At 45.5% G+C, this 16,274-nt stretch overlaps 2 protein-coding genes across 2 annotated transcripts; both read right to left on the bottom strand.

The window, feature by feature from the left end:
- Positions 1 to 272: 272 nt before the first annotated feature.
- grapb (GRB2 related adaptor protein b) lies at positions 273 to 4,371 on the bottom strand. Its single transcript, XM_056280439.1, has 5 exons — positions 4,294 to 4,371; positions 3,984 to 4,081; positions 3,551 to 3,670; positions 851 to 1,163; positions 273 to 729 (listed from the first exon to the last, which is right to left on the bottom strand). Exons 1-5 carry the CDS (start codon positions 4,369 to 4,371, stop codon positions 550 to 552), a joined length of 789 nt encoding a protein of 262 aa, XP_056136414.1. The 3' UTR covers positions 273 to 549.
- A 2,104-nt stretch (positions 4,372 to 6,475) lies between these two features.
- Positions 6,476 to 16,251, bottom strand: brat1 (BRCA1-associated ATM activator 1). Its single transcript, XM_056280438.1, has 12 exons — positions 16,125 to 16,251; positions 13,973 to 14,121; positions 13,671 to 13,818; positions 12,913 to 13,393; positions 12,647 to 12,772; positions 12,433 to 12,505; positions 10,846 to 10,865; positions 10,373 to 10,494; positions 10,176 to 10,249; positions 9,916 to 10,000; positions 9,229 to 9,506; positions 6,476 to 8,916 (listed from the first exon to the last, which is right to left on the bottom strand). Exons 1-12 carry the CDS (start codon positions 16,249 to 16,251, stop codon positions 7,936 to 7,938), a joined length of 2,664 nt encoding a protein of 887 aa, XP_056136413.1. The 3' UTR covers positions 6,476 to 7,935.
- Between the last annotated feature and the right edge of the window lie 23 nt (positions 16,252 to 16,274).

The raw sequence follows: 16,274 nt of genomic DNA, 5'->3' as shown, positions 1-16,274 counted from the left end.
ACTTTGATTAACTGTGTATGTTCATCCGTTAAATTACAAGTTGTTTTGTGAGTGAAACTGTAATACAAAGATGCAGGGTAATCTAATCAACTTGCAAAAAAGACCCTAAATTTGACAATGGTCTGTTGTGATGGATTTTTTTTTTTGCCTTGTATATATTCCTCAATAAACACAGTTGTGCATCAATGATATGAGTATGCTTCCACAAATTAAGGCAGATTAGAGCTGCTGAAAGCAAATAATTGACTCTTTATTTGAATTCCGTACAATTGTTATTTATTGCCATACTGGACAGTAGAGGGACGAAGGAGGATTCACAGCAGCACAGATCGCTGGAGGGGAGAATTAAACAGGTACTGAGAACACCAGAATCGGCAACAATGTGGCTGTGAGAGAACACTTCTCTCTCACTTAGTCAGTGCATATCAGTGGTGGAAAGGGTGCACCCTGGCTTGAGGGAGGGGTAGTCACCGAAGCAACTCCAGCTGTGCAGTACAGCCATGGGACTGATATGATACGAGAGAGAGAGAGAGAGACTGTGAAGGTCTGTCAGTGGTAAAGTGGTTGGACGTAGTCTGGTGAGAAGATTCCAACTCTGCCACGGCATCGCCCCCTCCAGGTTAGTGAACCAGAGCAATCCAGCAGGTCAATAACATCACCGCGCAGGAAGTGCAGATGGGCAGCAAGAGGGGGGGTGTAGTCACAAAGGGCATGTGCCAGACGAGGCCGCTGGAAAAAAACACACACACACACCCAGACAAACAGTGATATCAGAAAAGCAGGTGTGTATCCGGTGACAAGCCTGCCTGTCAACTTTGACTTGTAGAATAGGGGTTAACAGTGTGCATACCGCCAAAACGGGTTCCAACAGACGCGGGGATGGTTCCCTCTCCTGCTGAGAGGGCTGCGGGACGAGGCAGGAGACGCAGAGAGAATGCTGAGGGCTGCCTTTATAAGGGTTGGGATAGGGGTTGCGGCCGTGGCCAGACAGGCGTGGAGACACATCGGACGGCAGGTCTCTCAGGTACACTTCCCTCTCCACGGCGATGCTGTGAGCCCTGTAGAAATCCACCAGTCGGTTGAGAGAACAGAAGGACTCGTCCCATACGCAGTACCGGCCCACCGTCTCCAGAACTCGAAAGTGTTCCACCACGTCACCATAGCTACGAAGAAGGGAGGGGTACCAAAAAGAGAGAGAGGGAGAGAGAGAACAGTGAGCGGGAGGCAGCGGTGTCGATGATAGAGGGAGGTACGCACTGTCTTCTGTGCTCAGCTGAATAACTCCTTTCAGGACTCAGCTGGTCTCAATCTTTCAATAAAGCTGCACTGCTCCTACTTCAACAGTGTAAAAGCACATTACAAGAATTACGAACGTGCGTGCCTTGGTGGACTTGGGAAACGCAACTGAAAACGTGTCAATATATTTTCACATTCCATAAATATTTGTGGTTAACAAGTGCATATGCACACATTAATCTGCCCTGTGCAACTCTGGAGCAAACGTAGTAGCTCCTCCCAAACCAAACACACACAACAACTTGTATTGTAGGTCGATATTAATAATGATAATCCATTATAATGATAATCCTAACAATTGCAAGACGGCTCAGACACCTGTAGTGCCAAAAACCACAATCCTTTTTTTTGTTGTTGTGGTAATATATATAAAACAGGATCAGAAGCATAAAAAGCTACTGAGTGGTGGTTTAAAATACTGGATGGTGTAATGCTTTGCAGAGTTTCCTTTACTGCAGTGGTGCCAAGGCTGAAAACAGGCTCAAAAAAACTGCCATGTGGCAGGTTCAAACGTAGTTGGTCTTTGCTGGTCCATTTTGAGGATAATAACTATGTGCCTGAGTGTGTGTGTGCATGTAAGTGTGTGTGTTTGTCTACGTGTGTGTGAAGAGCATGCATTTGTGTGAACTCTGCATCCTTGCAGGCACACAGATGTTCAGCTGTGAGAGAAGCCATCTCTGCCATGAGCTGGAAAGTGTTACATAGTGTGTTGCATGGATTTTGCGTGTGCATGCACGTGTGTGCATGCACGTGTGTGCATGCACGTGTGTGCATGCACGTGTGTGCGTGTCAATTTCATATTGCACCTGTGTTTAATTATAGAATATGCCCATGTTTGTGTTACATAATGTCCTGATCACTGATTGCAATTAACTTGCCTGCCCACAACGATTAAATGTGTCCTACATCGCCTTGGAGACCCAGATTACACTTAACCACTCAAACACACCCATGCAGAGCTACCGGATCCAGCTCGGGTATTTTTAGGTCAACGTGTTTCTTTCCTTTTCTTTTTTCTTTTTCATCAGAACAAATTTTGAACTGAACTGATCAGAACTGATCTTGACACATGCTGAGAGACGCATAGATGCTGCAACCAGGTAATGTGTTTAGGATACCTGAAAACAAGCATACCATTGCAAAAGCAGCATCCATCCATTCATCCATTATCTGAACCGCTTATCCTGTTCTCAGGATCACGGGGATGCTGGACCCTATTCTAGCAGTCATTGGGCGGCAGGCGGGGAGACACCCTGGGCAGGCTGCCAGGACATCACAGGGCGCGCGCGCGCGCACACACACACACACACACACACACACACACACACACACACACACACACACACACACACACACACACACACACACACACACACCTAGGGACAATTTTAGTATGGCCGATTCACCTGACCTACATGTCTTTGGACTGTGGGAGGAAACCGGAGCCCCCGGAGGAAACCCACGCAGACATGGGGAGAACATGCAAACTCCACACAGAGGATGACCCGGCCGGGATGACCCACCAAGGCTGGACTACCCCAGGGCTCGAACCCAGGACCTTCTTGCTGTGAGGCGACCGAGCTAACCACTGTGCCACCGTGCCGCGCAAAAGCAACAACAGTGAGAAATTGTCTGCTTTTAATGCAACACCATTGCCTCTATGATCCATCCTACCTATTGTACAACAGCTACTGGCCACAGCATCCGAACATTTTACCCTTTTAAAAGCAAACCCCGGAGTGTTCTGCCTCTACCGTTACGTAAACACGGCTCTACAAGCCAAAACAGCTGCTGTGGTGAGAATTGGACGGTCGAGATTAAATAATAGCGCAGGAGATTTGACACACGTGAATGACTCTTCCCCGTGATCACTTTGTAACTTAAAAACAATGTCCCAACACTGAATAATTATAACAGCACTCTTCAAAATAAGGCTTTGCTAGTGTGATATCACTTGATACCCAGCTTTTAATACACATAACTGTGGCCAATATGAAATCAGTGTCAAAGAAAGAGACAACAAAGCTGGTTAATGTGTAGCGCCACTCGTGTCTATGTGTGTCTGCACACACACACCACACACATGTACACACACACACACACACACACACACACACACACACACACACACACACACACACACACACACACACACACACACACACACACACACACACACACGCACCACCTGATTCCTGAGGAACCGACTCAAACAGCCCTGTACCTGCACTGGCTGGCGAGTGTGTTTACTGACCTGACGGAGACAGAGAAGTCCCCTGGAGCACTCTCGCTCTCCCTGACCAGAAACGCTCCGCTCGGCTGCCAGCGCAGACGATGCTCAGCATCCTGCCTTGACACCCGCCCTGCAAACCACCTACACACAGAAAGGACACTCACATACAGAGACAGGGGAGTGAGAGAGTACATGAATTATTTACCATTTATGAACGAGGCTATTTAGAGAATCAAATTAGGTGTAGTCTTTCTACTGGCGACCGCCCAAATACCTTAGTGCACTCAAATTTTAATGGAAGAACAATTCAGTTGTGCAATTGATGGTAGTTAAAGCCAAATACAGCGTCACAACAAATTATACACTTTGAGGAGCTTGGTTATTTTCTTTATTTTTTTTGTGCTACAAGGATATGCTCTGTTTAGTCCCACATTAATGAAGAGGTTTTGGTTACGGGTGAGGGAGGAGGGAAATATAGTTCTCTGGCACATAGCCGCGCCTCCCCTCAATCTCCGCTGTGTACCAGTTAGGATCATCCTCCATGTCCATCACCTGTAATACACGCGTCAACACACATGTGCATGTAAGTACACCCACGCAAAGTCACAATTGATACACACGAAAAGATATGCAAACTAATAACTAACAGACATCCTGCATTACTATAAGTATTTAACACAGTTGAAGTATTTGATACATGACACCATCCCCGTCCCCCTTCAGCCACGGCCGCCTGTCCCGTGCACAAACCCAAACACACCCACCTTGATCACATCCCCTTTCTGAAAACTCATTTCATTTGCCCCTGATCCCGTGAAGGAGAAAAGTGCCACTGCTTCCATCCTGGGTAGAAGAATAATAAGAGGAGAAAAAAAATCAACAGAGAAAGGAGTTTTCCCCTTTCTCAATGAGAGAAGAAAAAAAAGAAAGTGGGAAAAAAGTACCTTTAAATACGGAGAGGTGACAACTGGATGAGGAGGATGAGCGAACCAGCGTGTTCCGGTGACCGTGTCTGAGCCGTCTCTGACAGTCTGCCCATGGGTTAATGAGCAAAGCTTTGTCTGCGCATGTGTCTCTCGCCCTTCTCCCATGTGAGCCAGTTGGTGGGAGTGTGAGCACGTGGAGCGGACAGCACATCCCTCCACACCACATTTGAGTACCAAACTCACTGGTGGCTTGGATAAAGCACCGCCACCGGGGAAATCAGACAGAAAGGAGACCGAAGAGCGAGGGGATGTAACCTAAAATAGAGTGAGCTAACCTTAACCACTAACAACCCCTTAACTGGTCTGTTTTATGGAGGATGGAGACCACCCTTCAATCAGGAGACAAAAGTTGAAGCCCCCCTCCCATACCAGCATGCATCAGCACAGGCAAACTACCGCTGAGCATACACTCAGTGCCCATCACATTCAAGGATGAGATCGCGCAGTTGACCCTGCATGCTCAATGTGAGGCACGGCTATATTAAATTCAATGTGGATCACAACACGATATTTGAATAAATGTATTCAACATGCAATGTTGTGTAGTAAAATAAATCATGTTACCTTGCAACATCCAGTCATACTTAGTCAGATATGAACCAAGAGTTTTGTCAGAGCCATCCTCTTTTCATCCATCCATTATCCAAGCCGCTTATCCTGCTGTCAGGGTCGTGGGGATGCTGGAGCCTATCCCAGCAGTCACTGGGTGGCAGGCGGGGAGACACCCTGGACAGGCCGACAGTCCATCACAGGGCACACACACACACACGCACACACACACACACACACACACACACACACACACACACACACACACACACACACACACACACACACACACACCTAGAGACAAATTAGTACGGCTGATTCGCCTGACCTACATGTCTTCGGACTGTGGGAGGAAACCGGAGCACCCAGAGGAAACCCACGCAGACAAACTCCACACAGAGGATGACCTGGGACGACCCCCAAGGTTGGGCTACCCTGGGGCTCGAACCCAGGACCTTCTTGCTGTGAGGTTGCCGAACTAACCCCCGCGCCACCCAGAATAGATATTTGAATAAATAAATTCAGCATGCAATGTTGTGTAGTAAAGGAAATCATGTTACCTTGCAACTTTCAGTCATACTTTTAGGGCACCCCCCCCCCACTACCACTTTGCTTTCTGACAACACAACACTCATAATGCATTTCTGCAGATAAAAAAAAGGCAGTCATTATCACTCATCAAAGATCAGTGGTGCCAAATTATGTCCCATGGAGAACTGTGTATATGCAGGTTTTCGTTTCAACCCTGATTTCTCCATTTGGTCCTCCCTTCCCCGCCTTGATGAAGACGTGTGTTGTGATCACTGGCAGGAGAAACCTGCAAACTCTTGGCCCCTCTGTTGCACATGATTAGGCAAAACTGATCAAGATAAAAAAAATATTTCAGTGAAGCATTAAAGACATTCAAATAACTTAACATACAGTATAGGGGCGGCATGGTGGCGCAGTGGTTAGCATGGTTGCCTCACAGCAAGAAGGTCCTGGGTTCGAGCCCCGGGTTAGTCCAACCTTTGCGGTCGTCCTCTGTATGGAGTTTGCATGTTCTCCCTGTGTCTACGTGGGATTGCGCCGGTTTCCTCCCACAGTCCGAAGACATGGAGGTTAGGTGAATCGGCCGGGCTAAGTTGTCCCTTGGTGTGAATGTGTGTGTGCGCCCTGTGATGGCCTAGCAGCCTGTCCAGGGTGTCTCCCCGCCTGCCACCCAGTGACTGCTGGGATAGGCTCCAGCAGGATAAGCATTTTGGATAATGAATGAAGGAACATACAATCTAAACATGCTAAATAAGAGTTGGGCGCTACAGGAGTGATTCTAACTGCTTAGTAACCAAACCGTCAATGAAAAAAGGATAAGCAAAGACTTCAAGATTTATTAAAAAAAATAAATGTCAAAAAAAACAAACTTGCACATTCCTCACTTTGCATTGCGAAAGTATTTTCTCTGTGCAGGAAATACTCTGACATAATCGTGCAAAGAAAATCCGACCGCCCACAAACAATATATAAATGTTTACGTCGACAAGTGAAACTGTGGTTGTACTACCCACGGCCGGAGAGCACGATGACAAGCGTATTCTTTTCTATGAAACCAAATTCTTCCACAAAGCTGTAATCTTTATTGGCAGCCAGTAAGGCAAAACATTTTAGTAATCCTGTGAGGTAGAAACCGTTAATGACTGTGTCAAATTTGCAGTAAAACTAACTTTTAGACACAGAGATTGAAGATTTTGCAAAGGCTGCAACCCCGATGATTTGCATGCAAACAATTTTCTTTTAATGTTTTCTATCGTTGCTTTATATAAGACAATAGCTAATCAACATATATCCAAATCATGTACACTTTTGTAGTCGCTCAATTAAATAGTTAACGTCTGGTAAATGTCATTATAATTCTGTTATCCTCTTTCAGTGTTGCATTCTGTAAATTGTGTAAACACAACATCCATTGCACGCTGGCCGTCTTGGGAGAGAGATGCCTCCTCTGTTGCTCTCCCTGAGGTATCTTCCTATTTTTTCTCCCTGTTAAAGGTTTTTTTTCAGGGAGTTGTTCCTTATCCGATGTGAGGGTCTAAGGACTGGATGTTGTGTTGCTGTAAAGCCCCTTGAGGCAAATTTGTAATTTGTGTTATTGGGCTATACAAATAAAATTGACTTGACTTGGTAGGACTTTCCAAGGAACAATTTGGTGCATATTGTTTTACGCCGGGGCGGTACGGTGGCACAGTGGTTAGCGCGGTCGCCTCACAGCAAGAAGGTCCTGGGTTCGAGCCCCGGGGTAGTCCAGCCTTGGTGGCTCATCCCGGGTCATCCTCTGTGTGGAGTTTGCATGTTCTCCCCGTGTCTGTGTGGGTTTCCTCCAGGTGCTCCGGTTTCCTCCCACAATCCAGAGACAAGTAGGTCAGGTGAATCGGTCATACTAAATTGTCCCTAGGTGTGAATGTGTGTGGGCCGGCCCTGTGATGGCCTGGTGGCTTGTCTAGGGTGTCTCCCCGCCTGCCGTCCAATGACTGCTGGAATAGGCTCCAGCATCCCTGCAACCCTGAGAGCAGGATAAGCGGTTAAGATAATGGATGGATGGATGTTTTACATTTTCACCACAGCAGTCCAGTGTGCTAGAATAAGGCAGGTAAGATTGAAAAAGTAGCAAAGCTGTTGTTCCTAACTAGCAGATATGGTTGAGCAAGTTCGTAGAAAACCTTTGCCTAAAACATCAATACGTAAAACCCAGGTCAATCAATGCTTTTTTTTTCCTTCTTTTTTTTTTTGCTGCACAACCACAATTACCATATATCACCATACACACCAATAAGTTGAAAAAAAGAATGACCTTCTATATAACGGCTTTAAAAAATGAATTATGTGTGTGTTCATGTGTCAGTAGCAGTCAACTATGACCTCTCGTGCAGGGTGTGCATCTGGCTGAGTGCTTGGTGTACAAGCAGTCAGTATGTCCTGTAGCAGAGAGAGGGGAGAGTTCAGGATGTAGTCGCTACTTTCAGTAAGAATGGCAAGTCTCTCATCTAAATCAAGAGCCTTTAGCATGTCAATCACACCAACACACACACTGCCATCGGCTTTGCTGGCACTCTCCTCTGTCACTCTGTCACAGTCCTGAGATTCGATTTCCTTGACCTCTTCGAAAGAGCCCTCCATTTCTTTCCAATCACATCTCTTCTCTAGTAACATCCTGATCTCCTGCCCGCAGCTGCCTCCTGGCAGCTCACAGCGCACCCTTGTGGCTGCTGCCATGTTTGAGGTTGTGTCCAGGGCCCCTGGCAACAGCGAGAAGACTGTGTCTCTGAGTTTTAACAGCAGGCTGCAGGCTTTGAGAGCCACGGGTCTGTCACAGTCAAACAGACCACTCACTAATGCTGAGGTTACCCCCTGCTCTACCAGTCTGCTCAATATACCGGCCACGTTGGACACTTGACCCCCCAGGTATCCTTCTTCTTTACCCAGATCCGTATGTGTACTCATGTGAGTGTGTAGTATGTAGCTCTTTTCAGAAGTCACGGCATAGGGGTGCGGAGGATGGGTCACACTTGGTACGAGTGGTGTGCTATGTGCGTCTGAACCTGGCCTCGATTCAAACTTCTCTGGAAATGTTTTGTCCAGCAGCAGCTGCACCAACTCCAGCGTGTGAAGTTTGACCTCCCAGTCTAGGTCAGCGCTGCCTTGTGATAGGACAGACTGCATGGACTTCATCAACAGTGAGGAAGAGGATGATAACGATGAAGGAGGTGCATTTGTTGACCATGTTGAAAACCAGGAAATAAAGTATCGTACAACCGCTCTCCTGGCGAAGCCCTCTGTGTCCTCAGAGAGAACAGTCACCAGCCTACGCACTATGTCAATCTGGAGGAAAGAGGACACACAAACATAAGTCATAAGAAAGCTATTTAATTTACATATTACTGGGGCCAAGCGAATAGGTTTAGTGGTTGTTGTTGCTTGTAGTATATTTTTGTAGTGTAAACATTTCAGAACCCTTATCAAACTCATTGCATAAGCTTAAAAGCACATGGTCATCATTCTGAACAATAGGCATGCATTCTTCAGTTCCTTAAGAGATGATATTTCTAAGGGTGTGAGGTTTTTATATGACAGAAGCAAAATGTTCATGATGTCATTAACTTGGGTTTTTCTGTCTTCATGCCAGCTGCCTACCTCTTCCAGTGTGGGTGCTACCCGTTGCCGCCAGCTGTGTGCCAGTGTCTGTGCCAGCGCTGTGATGGCACTAGCTCTTACATAACTCTCTGGATCAGACAGCGCCTCAACGAGGAGTGGTGCAGTATTGCTGTCCAGTAAAGCTTCAGATGCACACACTTCCGCGGCTGATTCTGAGCTGATAAAAACAACTGCCAGCTGTCCCAAAAACTCCACAGTAGAGTCTCTAACCTCCCAGCGGACATCACACACACGTTTCCTTACCACTGTATGGAGATCTAACAGAGACACACACTTTGCAGTTAATACAGCATGTAAGCCTAAAACCTGTCCTCTACCAGGTCTACCTTAAAACTTACTATATGGTCTCTAAGAACGCATCTTAAACTGACGTATGTCACTTTTCAGCAAACACGAATCACTTACTACTGTTACCACTATCTTACATTGCGATTCTCCTATCATTTCCTTTTGATTAAGGCATAGCTAACATTTAAATCTATCAGCTAATTGCTGACTCTCGTCTGAGTAGCTTTGGATAAAAGCATCTCCTAACAGAGAAAATGTAAAAAAATAATAATATTAATATGTAGATGGAAAAAAATCTCAATGTCTGACCTATTCCTATATCTATAATGCATTTCAAAGTATGTCAGTTGTAATATGGAACCTACGGGTCAATACTACCTTGTTTGAGTAGATTTCCCAAAGAGAAGATATTTGTACACACACTAATCCACTTCACTAAGGCCTGATAGGACTTCTGCAGTACCTAGGATACAGAAAACATGTGCAGTCCTTTCAATGTTAGCACAGAACAGCTGGAATAGATATACTGCTTTATGGGATACTGCCTTAAGCAGTGAAACCCATATGCGCTCAGACAGAGTCTTTATTTTAACACGGTCTTATTGTCCTTGCTAATGCTGGGTACACATTCAGCTTACAGTGGGGTCAGAGTCAGGATTATGTAGATACTCTATCAGAACTGTGAACACCTCAATCAGCTTCTCTTTTGCTCCTGAAAACACATAAAAGTACACAAGATACACACTCTAAAACAATCTGATGAAGTTATAAAGTATGTTTCAACTTGGCATACATGATGTCTTACACACAGAAATATGTACGAACAAGGTGTTACCTGGACTGTTGCTGAGACCCATCAGAGCCTCGAGACCACACTTCTGCAACTTGCCACAGCCAATCACATCCCTGCACGCCTTATCAGAGCCAGTAATGGAGAGGTCATGGCCGCCACAGATCCTTAAGAGTGACAGAGCCGCAGTTACAACTAAAACGGGAGGACAGGACAGCAAGTCAGGTGGCTAAGAAAGACAGACGGATGAAGAAAGAAAGAAAGAAAGACAGAGAAATTTTTCAAATTAGCACTCTTGTTGCCTAGCAGTGAGTATCTTGCATTGTGAGAAAGTTTCTAATTATTAGATATTTCTATACATAAGCTATACAGTTTTGAACATAGGTTATAGCATATATCCTCCCTTTGCTTTACTGTCCATTTGTTCTCACCATGCATGTGATCTGTGGTGTGTGGGCCAGACAGATGCAAAGAATGGAAATGCAGGAGTTTTTACTTTTCAGCAGCAGCTCTGCTACCATGGAGCGCTGATCTTCTCCTGAAAGGGCAGGAAACATGTTCAGTTACAAGGAAACTAAACACCAAACTAAGACATAGGAGCAGAAATTTTCATTTTTTGCGTGTGTTTTGGGTTCAAGTTCAACTTCACTGTCATATGTATTTAGAATACAATGAAATTCTTGTGCTCTCTGCCTTAACACAAGGGACACAAGGACAAAGAACACAAGGACACGCCATCCCAAAAAACAAACAAACAAATAAACTATGTACACAGTGAATTCATACATTAAATACACAATATACATTACACGATAACACAACAATGTAAGGTGCATATCGGTGTGTCAGCTATTCAGCAACCTGACTGCCTTTGGGAAAAAAACTATTACTGAGACGGGTGATGTGTGAGTTCATGCTCCAGTAACGTTTTTAGATGGAAGGAGCGAGAGCAGAACAAGAGCGGGGTGGCTGGTGTCCTTAATGATATTTTGGGCTTTCCTTTTGCAGAGAGTAGTGTAAATATTATGACGTTGTGGTAGTTCCATGCCAATGATTTTTGCTAATGTCTTTGCAGTCCTTTGCAGCGGTCTGCAGTCCTGAGCTGTCAGGGTGCCAAACCAAACTGTGATACAGCCTGTCAAGACACCCTCAATGGTGCTGCGATAAAAGTTCAAGTTTTGGTACTCATACCAAAACTCTTGAGACGCCTCAGAAAATACAGTCTCTATTGTGCATTCTTGAGGATGCAATTGGTGTTGCAAGACCATGTGAGGGTGACTGTGATGTGTTAATTGAGAAATCTAAAACTGTCCATAATTTCATAATAGGAAATAGGAATGTGATTTCCACTGATCTTTCTAAAGTCAACAATGATTTCCTTTGTCTTACTGACATTTAGAGAGAGGTTGTTATCATAGCACCACTTGGTTAAATCTTCCACTTCCCTCCTATAGGTTTTCATCATTGCCACTTATCAATCCAATCACTGTGGTGTTATTTGCGAATGTAATGATGCTGTTGTCATATTTGGCAACACAATCGTGTGTAAACAGACTGTACAATAGGGGACTGAGACAGCAGCCCTGAGGTACACCGGTCCTAAGAACTAATGTGGATGACTATGTTTTATCTATTCTCAGTGTCTGGGGCCTGCCTGTCAGGAAATCAAATAGCCAATAACAATATAGAGTTGCCCAGACCAAGACCTCTGAGTTTCAACACCAGTTTGGATGATGCAGTTTCAATATGTACTAAAGCAGTATGCAGAGCAAGGTGAGATAGCATCATCTACAGATCTGCTGTGACAGCAAGCAAACTGTAATGGGTCATGGATAGCAAGAATTTTAAATCTTATATATGATATTACCAATCTTTCCAGACACTTAATAATAACATAGGTCAATGCAACAGGTCGAGCAATAATCATTAAGGCAGGAGACAGGTGTTTTCCTAGGTACAGGCACAATGGTGGTTTTCTTAAAACACAGTAAAACCACACACAATGACAGCGATAGGTTAAAATGTCAGTAAAAACCTGAGCTAGCTGTGTGTAACATGCCTTGAGGACACAGGAAGGGTTTATTACCTGCAGTATGTCCGCTTACTTGAGACACACCAGTGATAATGTCAAGGGGAAGCAGAAGTAATCCTATAGCCTTGGCAGTGTGGACTGGGTTACTAAGAGGTAACATGGGGGGGGGGGCAAGACACACATTATACTTTCTCAAATTGCTGTATGTGTAGGTACTCCATTAGTGAGGAACAACCCATGCTGTGTTTTTAAAAAACTGTGATGTCATGTGTTTGATGGATGCTTACGGGTGGTTTTGGTCTAGAATGGCTGCTGCAGCTTGAATACGATCGGATGGTGTGAGGGTATCCAGCATGCGTGATATGAGGCTGCTGACTGTCCGATCTGGTAGCGGTTCATCAGAGTCAGAGGAGCTGAAGAGGACCAATGACAGATGTTTAAGAGAGAAACTGATTTTCCTTTTCTAATTTCCATCTTTCTTTTCCAACAAGAAACAAATAGCAATAGCTGTGTAACTGTTCTCTTGCATTTGCACAAAAGACAGAAAATTTACCTATATGCAGTCAGAAGGACATCCATCAGAAGCGGTGAGAGCTGGCTGTGGCCTGCTGTGACTAGCTCCTCCAGAGAATCAAAGACTGTCCTGATCACCCTGCTCCGTAAAGGAGGTCCGGCCTGAGCAAGGATCAGGATCAGCAGTCTGAGACTCTGGAGGCTCTGATGGAGATGAGTACTCTCTCCAAGGACCAGTGACACCTTAACGTGCTCCAAGATTGCCAAAGTGACAGCAGCATACTCGTCGTGGGTTGTTTCCACGGCTAGGGCCGGTTGTTTGACATTGGCACCCACAGTAACGGGATCCTGGGTACAGCCATGTATTCTCTCCTTATTCTTTCTTTCATCCTCCATGCCATTTTGCTCCTCAGAGGAGAAAGGTTGATAGAAAACCGGGATGTGGCCAAGCAGTTGATTGCTGGCCGATGCAACAAAGAGGCTTGTGTCTGTTTGGAGCTGTAGCAGGGGCTTCATGAGCTCTGAGAAGTGAGGAAAGATAATGATGTGTCATGATGTGCCAAATGTGCAGTGACTGAATGGTTGAATTCTAGTCACCTCCAGTTATTGTCAGGATCCCTTCAAAATTGTTTACCTCTTGTTGAAATAGTTGCCCGACTGAAATTTCAATATTTTATGATAAAGCATCTCCCATTTACATTCTATCTATATCAATCAATCAAGTTGCATTTTATATATCTGAATTCCATATGAAGTCCATATTGAAAATACTGTATCGGTTATACAAGAAAAACCTACCTTCTTTAACCAGGAACTGGAGAGCCAGTGGGTGCTGAAGCATGCTTCTAAGACCTTGGATCCAGCCAATCCGTATGCAGGGATCCTCCCAGAGCCCTAAGTCCTGCCAGCGCTGACAGTCATAGATCAAGCTCAAAGTGGAGTGCTCCTAAATTGGGACAAAATCTTAAACTGCAGTGCTAAGGTGTGTTCAATTACTAACTAAACTTGGGTGAGATCGTTTGGTTTTTGAGTAGTTGGTGATTGCAATGTAGTGAAATGAGCTTTCATTTTTGTTTCACAAATAATGTTGTGAGCCTTACCTGAAGATATATGAAGCCCTCTTCAGTCGCTACCAATAAACCAGTGAGTTTGAGAATAAAGGAGAGGACACTGGTATCTGAAGATGCATTGCGAATCACGGTTGTTATGAACTCAACCAAGCATGGGCAGGCCTCCAGTAGAGATCCTCCTTAACCAGGTGAAAAGGCAGATGTGACAGTTAAAAGGTTGTGAAATATCAGCTCAAATCAAAATACATACTTCTCTTTCAAAAGATTTGTTCACAATATCACCATAAACTAAGGGCAGGGAATAGCCCTTAGTTTAGCCCAATTGGATAGGCTATTACAATAGGTTAGTGCCGATTTGATACAGATTGTAATTTTCAGTTAATATGATGCCAGAAATGTGATTTGACATGATGATTTTTTTTCTAAATTTATTTCTGATTTTCTCCCAATTTAGTGGCCAATCGCTCCCTATTTTAGTTCAAATACCCACCCTCGTATGTCTGTGAATGTTCTCATTCATCCAGGTCATGGTTATCCAAAGGAGTTGAATCAAGTGCAACTGGACTTGGTATATATCCGTGAAGACGTTTCGCCTCTCATCCAAGAGGCTTCCTCAGTTCGTGCCTTTCTGACTAGACCAAGCTAGTCTGACTGGCTGGTGATGAGACTCAGAATTTATCCTCTAGGAGTCGTTGTCAGAGCTATTGATGCCCATGGCTCTTTGTGATCCGATGTTTACCAACGCCCGTCGCTAACAAAGCCATAGATATGAGTGGCTCTTTTGTGTACCGATGTTTGGCCGCGCCCGTCGTTATCGGAGCTACTGATATGCGTGGCTCTCCTGTGCTCCGATGTCCAGCCAGAGCCATGGGCATCTATAGCTCTGACAACGACTCCAAAGAGGGAAATTCTTAGTCTCACCACCAGCCAGTCAGACTAGCTTGGTCCAGTCAGAAAGGCACGAACTGAGGAAGCCTCTTGGATGAGAGGCGAAACGTCTTCACGGATGTATACCAAGTCCAGTTGCACTTGATTCAACTTCTTTGGTACCCACCCTCGTACTGCATGCGTTCGCCCGCTGCATCTCTCCGAAGGAGACGCCTCCCCATCTTCGTGACTAGGCGAATCCAGACCGAACCACTGCTTTTTCCGACACACAGAGACGCATTCATGTGACGATCACAAGCCGACTCCGCCCCCCTCCCCAAGACAGCGCTGCCAATTATTGCCGCTTTATCGACTCCGGCCATAGTCGGAGTCCGATTTATCCATGCATGTTACGCTACCCACCTCCTTCGAGAAGCGCGTCCGCGCATCCCACTTCTGACACCAATGTAGCGAATTCGGGTGGCGGCAACCGCAGGAATCGCCGCAGCCGGAGCGCCAACAGACTCGGTAGCCGCTGGCTAACGGGTCGGACCCTTTAGTCGAGCGGCTAGCGATGTCTCCCGCCGTGCGGGAGATACAGGTTCGCGTCCCGGCTGTGGCGGTTCCCGGGTTGCCTCCCTGATTCGCTACATTGGTGTCAGAACTCGATTGGTGAAACCGTGAGGTCATCGGAAGCGTGTGCGCCCAGAGGCGTGAGGGAGCGGATATGCTGAACGGCGGGGACGCGCTTCCCGAAAGAGGGGAGTAGTGTAACGTACACGAATAAACAGACAAATGTAGCGAATTCGAGGGGCAACCGCAGGAACCGCCGCAGCCGGGACGTGAACCCGTATCTCCCGCACCGCGGGAGACACCGCTAACCGCTCGACAGCGATGTCTCCCGCAATGCGGAAGATACGGGTTCGCGTCCCGGCTGCGGTGGTTCCTGTGGTTGCTCCTCGAATTCGCTACAATACATTTATTTTAGGCCCCATGTGATTAAAAAAGCTTAAAACATGAGTATGCGTCATTTCATATTCAAACATTCAGAAATGTAGAAATCATTTCTTCAAACCTCTTCATAGCATCTGTTAACAATATTTCTACATTGCGATATCAAAATCGTCACAGCTTGGTATCGCAATTTTGTACTGAATCGATTTTAACCCCACACACACGCACACCATAAAGCAACAGGAAACCCTTATCACTTCCCCTATCTTGTTCCACAAAACAAGCAGAAGCGGATTTTAACCAAAAGACTTGAAAACGGGAGATATGACTCAATCAATCAATCAATCAATCAATCACTGACCAGCCTTCGTGAGCCCGTTGAACCAATCCAATAATTTCTCTAAGCTTGTGTCGTCGGAAAGACCTTTTCCATAATTTGCCAATACTTTACACACACGGGGCAACACCGCCACACACTCTCCGTCCATGGTGCTGGTATGTGTGGGCTTGA

This window comes from Lampris incognitus, chromosome 5, assembly GCF_029633865.1.
Source record: "Lampris incognitus isolate fLamInc1 chromosome 5, fLamInc1.hap2, whole genome shotgun sequence".
Taxonomy (NCBI): Eukaryota; Metazoa; Chordata; class Actinopteri; order Lampriformes; family Lampridae; genus Lampris; species Lampris incognitus.
This window is presented reverse-complemented; position numbering and strand designations above follow the sequence as displayed.